This window comes from Gouania willdenowi, chromosome 7 (assembly GCF_900634775.1).
Source record: "Gouania willdenowi chromosome 7, fGouWil2.1, whole genome shotgun sequence".
NCBI classification, from domain to species: domain Eukaryota; kingdom Metazoa; phylum Chordata; class Actinopteri; order Blenniiformes; family Gobiesocidae; genus Gouania; species Gouania willdenowi.
Genome location: NC_041050.1, coordinates 39,632,639 through 39,639,425, shown reverse-complemented (window position 1 = coordinate 39,639,425; position 6,787 = coordinate 39,632,639). Strand labels below are relative to the sequence as shown.

The window sequence follows — 6,787 nt, the reverse complement described above, 5'->3', positions numbered from 1 at the left end:
TTTAATGTCCTGTGTGAACTAGATACTGTACTCAATGTGGAGTACACTATAAAACATGAGGTTGACTGAGCGTCTGAGCATGTGCTACTCTGCACTTTGATTATACACATAATTAATTATAGCGCTCTGATTGTAAAGTTGTATATGCTAAAATAAACAAATAAATGTAAATGTTAATTTTAAATCAATAAGCTATTATTTTGAATTTTTTGTTTGTGAGTTTGCATATTCACTTGTGACTTTTAGATTTAACCTTTAGATTTAGATTTAACATTTAACATTTACATTTAACATTTATATTTAGATTTAACATTTAGACTGAAATTTAACATTTAACAATTACATTTAACATTTAGATTTAACATTTAGGTTTAATATTTAAATTTAGATTTAACATTTAAGATTTAGATTCAAAATTTAGAGCTAACATTTAGATATATTTTCAACATTTACATTTATATTTTACATTTAACATTTAGATTCAACAATTAGAATTTAGATTTTAGATTTAACATTTAGATTCAACAATTAGAATTTAGATTTAGCATTCATATTTAAATGTATTATTTATAATTAACAATAACATTTATATTTAGATTCAACATTTAGATTGAAATGTAATATTTAGAGTTAACATTCAAGTTTAACATTTAAATTGAAATGTAATATTAATATTTAGCATTTATATTTATGTAATATTTAGAGTTAACATTTAGATTTATCATTGACATAGCCACACATACATAATTATTACATAATTCCCCTCTCTCTCTCTCTCTCTCTCTCTCTCTCTTTCTCTTTCTCTCTCTCTCTCTCTTTCTCTTTCTCTCTCTCTCTCTCTTTCCATGTGAACAGCTGTAGTCAGTCAGCAGCTGTTAGTGCTGCTGGTTCTCTCTCTCTCTCTCTCTCTCTCTCTCTCTCTCTCTCTCTCTCTCTCTCTAACACTTGCTGGTTCTCCTCATTGCGCACAGACGCACAGACGCACAGACACAGACACAGACACACACGCACAGCAGCTGCTGCTCACGCGCTCCCCGCTCTACCTGGTTATTGGAGAACATCGTGAAGAAGTTTTCAACAGGACAAATCGAACGTTCTGCTCTTCAGAATGACGAAGATTTCATCATTTAACGTGATTATGGCTGCGTTACTTGTTTCCAGCGTCACTGCGACCCAAAGAAATGTCCCAAGACTGAGATTATCCTACAAAGGTATACATCTATACATCTATACATACATTTATACATCTATCTATACATCTATACATCTATCTATACATCTATACATTTATCTATACATATATACATCTATCTATACATCTATACATCTATCTATCTATACATCTATACATCTATCTATACATCTATACATTTATCTATACATATATACATCTATCTATACATCTATCTATACATTTATACATCTATCTATCTATCTATCTATACATCTATACATTTATCTATACATATATACATCTATCTATACATCTATACATCTATCTATACATCTATCTATACATTTATCTATACATCTATCTATACATCTATACATCTGTCTATACATCTATACATCTATCTATACATCTGTCTATACATCTATCTATACATCTATCTATACATCTATCTATCTATCTATCTATCTATCTATCTATCTATATCTATATCTGAGCTGGATGTGTTGTAATGTTTTTTATCTTCTGTTTTCTATATATTTTAATGGTTTTATTTACACACTGGTTTCTAGGTGTAAGTACAGTGGGATGTATTCTGAGTAGAACTTATTGTAGAAATGATCCATGATGGATGTTGGAGATTGTTCCACAGTAGCTCTGAACAATGTGCTTCTCAAGATGATTTATTTAAAAACACCAAAGCCTTGTTGTTATTGGTTGATGACATATTGAATATATTCCTTTAATCCACCTTCATCTGGACACAGGAGGCGTGTACGGAAGAGGATTAGGGACAAATTAGATGGAGAATAAAGAAAAAAGTCAAAATTTCAAAAGTAACTTCAATACACAATATCAAGTGTTTTTGGGCAAATTAAGAATACAGTCAAAATATTGAGATAAACGTTGAAATTTTGAGAATAAAGTTGATATATATTGTTGAGATTAAAATCAGATTTGCTGTTAAAGAATGTTCCTCTTCATAACTTTACTGGTTTTTACTTCTGAACACATCAAGTTTTTAACAATATTTATTCAAAGTCCTTAAATAAATGCTGTTTATGAGCTAAAATAGAAATAATCTCTTTGTTAATAAACCCAACTTTAAAGTATAGTTTAACACAGGGGCCAAATATGGATCAGTTTGATCTCAAGTGGGCCACAGATTTTATGCTGCATGGAAATATGGTTATTTCAACATTTTTGGTCCCAACACGATCTACACTTTAATTTGTGATCAATTTATATTTAATTAAATATAAAATTATGTAATAATTTGAGAAAAATTTAAAGATTTTGTAATAATTTTGAGTTTTCTCAACAGTTTAATATTAAATATGACTGCAATCATGTGATATAAGTACTAAGGATTTTTTACACAATAATTTATGTTTTTTCTGTTGTTTTCTTTCCTTTCATCAAATGGCCGGATTTGGTGAATTTGACTTTATTAGCAAACCTTTGACTTTTATCATAATATTATATTTAGAATTTACTTTTGAAATTTTGACTTTAATCTCAACATTTTAACTTCATTCTTAATTTGCCCAAAATAATTTTCTCCATCAAATTGGCCCTAATCCTCTCCCGTAGACTTGACACATGTACAGTGTAGTTTGAACCAGTTTCTCTATGAACCTGAGCCCATGAGTTGTTGACTCACAGGTTTAACGTTGCAGTAAATTGTGTGTGTGTGTGTGTTTCTCAGCAATGTCTCAGAGTGTTTGTTAGTAGTGCATTGTTTCATTTTGTCTCTACAATCATCACGAGACCTCGATATCTCTCAGGATTTCCTCCCGTTGGGGTTTCAGGAGAAAAGCCTGGTTCTGTGCTCACTGCTCTTCCTGTTGCTGCTCGGGGAAAAAACACACGGCTGAGAACGGAACAGCTCTGTAGCCGTCTTTAGTTTCAACTCTAACTGGCAATGGGATGAATTTTAGTTTAGAGTTTATGGACAAAAATTCCACCCTGACATTTTCTATCCTGACCATCCACTACATTAGACACCACGCAGAAGCTGTTATTAAGTCAGTGATTCAACATGTCTTCATTTTAGTCATTATTCACCCAGAAAACATTAAAGGGAGAAACTTTTTAATCCCTTTTCACCTGTTTTTGTCCCATTTTTGCACCTTTTCAAAAAGTTTTGACACATTTTTCAGACTTAGGCTACATTTTGCCAATAAATATAATTTTTTTCCTATTTTTTGTTAATTGTTTGCAAGTTCGTTTTGACACTTTTATCCAATTTTTGTCCTTTCTTTAAGTTTTTTGGCCAGTTTTTATCCTATGAAGCCACTTTTGCCCAATAAATACCACTCGTTTTCTCCTACATTTGACTTTTTTCACTATTGTTTGCCACATTTTTCCCATCAAAGCTACTCTAAGCCATTACACACCACCTGGTTCCTCTTTATTTGCTCATTTGTTTGACCACTCTTGACTGCTTTTGGCCTATTTTAGTCACTTTAAACTCTTTTCTTGCCACATTTTTGGTCTTCTGTTAATATGTCAAAAAAATAAAATGAAATAAATTGTATTTCATATTATTTTGTACTTTTAAAGGTGAAAATTGTAATTATATATATCACGATATATCGTGCTGTATATCGCATTGTTTATTATTGTGATCGTATTGTGACATGCAAATCGTGAATCAGAAACAGCGTGGAGGAGCTCACAGTTAAACACAACTAATTAAAAGGAGTTCCAGAGATCACACACACACACACACACACACACACACACACACACACACAGCTAAATCTTTATATTTAATATTTATACAGACAAACACCACATACACACATTGTCACGTTCATTTTCCAGCTGCATTAATAAATGTAGGAAGAATCTCTACCTTCAGGATTTTCATTAGTGACCAAATCCTTTCTCTCTGACCCCCATAACGACCCCCCACTTTACGTTCTACATGGTTTCCCTCTTTTACTCACCCCTTCCCTTCCTCTGTGGACCTTTCTCCTGGTAATATCTCTCTACCTCTCTATTCATCCCTTCTTTTCATCATGACTTCCTTTTTTCATCAGTTCCACCTCTTCCATTCTCCCTCTGTTCACTGTGTCTTACTCCATCAGCGTCTCACTGTGATGGTTGTAGGTTCAAAGCCCTGAGGGCGCTGGTCGTCCCAGGAGGATGTAGAAGTAATTTAGTGACAGGAAAAGCCGTCATTATCTCATTTTAATCAATTAGTGGGAAGGTTCAGGCAGGAAGAACGTAATTCCACGTTAAAACACTGATTTTTGGACATGTATTGTAATGATAATAGTACTTTTGGTTGTAGATGAAATAGATTTTGGTTAATTGTTTCATCGTGCTTTTAAAACCTATTTATCTATTTGTGCATTTAATGTCTGCATCCATTTTGTCATTTCAGAAGCAAACAATACAAATCTGCATTTAATAATAATAATAATAATAATAATAATAATAATAATAATTTAACCAGGACATACATTTGATAGATCAATATGGAAACTCAGAGACCATGTAACTTTATTACAGCATATTGAAACACAATAGGATGGAAAGTGGATTATGATCAAATTCAATGAAAAAGCACGAAACACAAAAGTATAAACATCACAAAGACTGTATAAAAGGATGACGACAGTAGCAAAACGTACTAAAAAACTAAACTGTCTAGAGAAATAAAGTAAAGCAGAAGGTTTTAAGTCTTGATTTAAAAGCATTTAAGGTCATTTATTCCAGATACTGTATATGAAACATGATAGTGTTGAAAGTTCTGGCTGTACAATAATAACAATGTGAGCATATCAAATAGATACTGTATTATGGACTGGGAACATTTAATGCTTTAAAAAGTCTAAAAGTCAATTCTTTGATTGACAGGAAGTCACTGTAGACACATGGTCAATGTATGGTTTTTAATTCAGAATTAATTATTCAGATGTGGGTTGCTCCGCCCACTCGTCTTTGTGCTCTGGTTTGGTTCCCAGGGGCGCGCCTTCACCAGGGGTGCCGCTGGTGTGGGTTCCCTCCCCCCGTTCTTGCAGGGCTGTCTGCAGGCCGATGGGTGGGTCTGGGTGCCCTTGGCTAGGGGCCTCTGCACCTCATCAGGTGTGTCTCCTCGCGGGGGCACACCAGCGTTAGTCGGACGCACGTTGGTGGGGGGCGTTGCCCCGGCACTCGTGCTGTCTCGTGGTAAGCAGGGCATGGGCTGCTGTCCTTGCGCCGTGTGTGCGCCTTTGCTGGTTTGGGAGATTGGGGCGGGCCCTGCCTGGGGGCTTGCCCTTGGGGGTTCTTGGTGGCAGTGGTTTGGCCTGGTTTTAGCGGAGCTCTTTCAGAGCGAGCGGCGCGGGCCATGCACTTGTATACCTGAGGTAGGTACCCGCCCCCTTGGTCTGTGTTCTGAGGTTCTGTAGTCTGTGGCTCCACCACCTTGGTGCTCCGCTCAATACACACCAGTGTGGTGGGTTGTCTGGGGCGCTATGGGGGGCTCAGACGCCCCGCTTGACATTTATCAAGCTCTGCGTCTTGGTGCCCCGCCCCCCCAAAGCCTGTTTTGTTTACATACTACATATTCATGCTTCCATCCATCCACTCTTCTCATTATATCTGTATCTTCTAAGGCTCTTAGTAAATAAATAGTCTCGGCTTGAGTCCAGTGCTTGCTTCAGGCGGCCATCTTGGATTATGTCATCACCAGCGCGTCATGGCGGCAGGACGAACATGTGCAGAACGACCAGAATTAATTTCAAGTTAAATTAAACGGTTTATTTATTTTATTGGCAATTAAAATGGCGAATAAAACAGGCCATTTAATACAGAATGGCCTGTTTTATATGGAATTAGGTGGAATTAAACTGTTTTTAATTCTCATTATAACAACAGTTTTTGAGCTCTTCAGCTCTAGTGTGTGTGTGTGTGTGTGTGGTGAGCTGACATTGAGGCGTTGCTGTGTATAATGTGTGTGGTGCTGTGTTGGCTGGGGGCCCTACCCTTCATACCACCCCCCCTCGTTGTCTTTGCGTTTGTCCTGGTTTTTCCAATCTGCTCCGTTCTTTTATTTATTTAAATTCTGTGTTATTGTGTTACTTGTGTGCTCACACATTGACTTTAGACACACAAAGTCTGAAACAATAGGCACTTTGTCTCACCTCCGACGGGGTGTGTTGGGTTGGGGGGTGGGGGGGGCACTTGAACACACACACACACACAGTAGCGTCTTCTTTTAATCAGATTGCTTAGATTAGCTTTTTGAGTGAAGGCCTGTGTTTGTTTTTCCCTCCTTTCCTGTGAATTAATGAGTGTGTTTTCACTCCCGCGTTTGCATAAAGACGAGCTGGCGTTGGTTGTTCTGAGGCGGAGCCGCTAATCCGTCACCGTCGTGTCACATGTAGATGCTTCAGCTGATGGAATGTGGGGCGTGTCCCGTCTTTTCATCCCTCTGCCCTTTTTTCGTCACCCTTTTCTACCCATTTCCATCCGTTTCCTCCGCCCCGCCTTGTGTAATTGCTCATTCATTGCCGTCTCCCTGTTATTCTGTGGTTCAGCTGAAGTGCTCCCAGGCCTGTGACATCATCCAAATCCTGACAAAACAAACGTGAGACACTGAAAGGTTTGGGATACGAGCCA

At 36.8% G+C, this 6,787-nt stretch overlaps 1 protein-coding gene across 1 annotated transcript in view; it reads left to right on the top strand.

Annotated features, from left to right (window-relative positions):
* Nucleotides 1-980: 980 nt before the first annotated feature.
* The window catches only part of sema3bl (sema domain, immunoglobulin domain (Ig), short basic domain, secreted, (semaphorin) 3bl), a 73,357-nt gene continuing 67,550 nt past the window's right edge, over nt 981-6,787 (top strand). Inside the window, exon 1 of the mRNA XM_028453957.1 lies at nt 981-1,211. Within this exon, the coding sequence (XP_028309758.1) occupies nt 1,109-1,211 (103 nt within the window). The 5' untranslated portion in view covers nt 981-1,108. The remainder of the gene's footprint in view (nt 1,212-6,787) is intronic.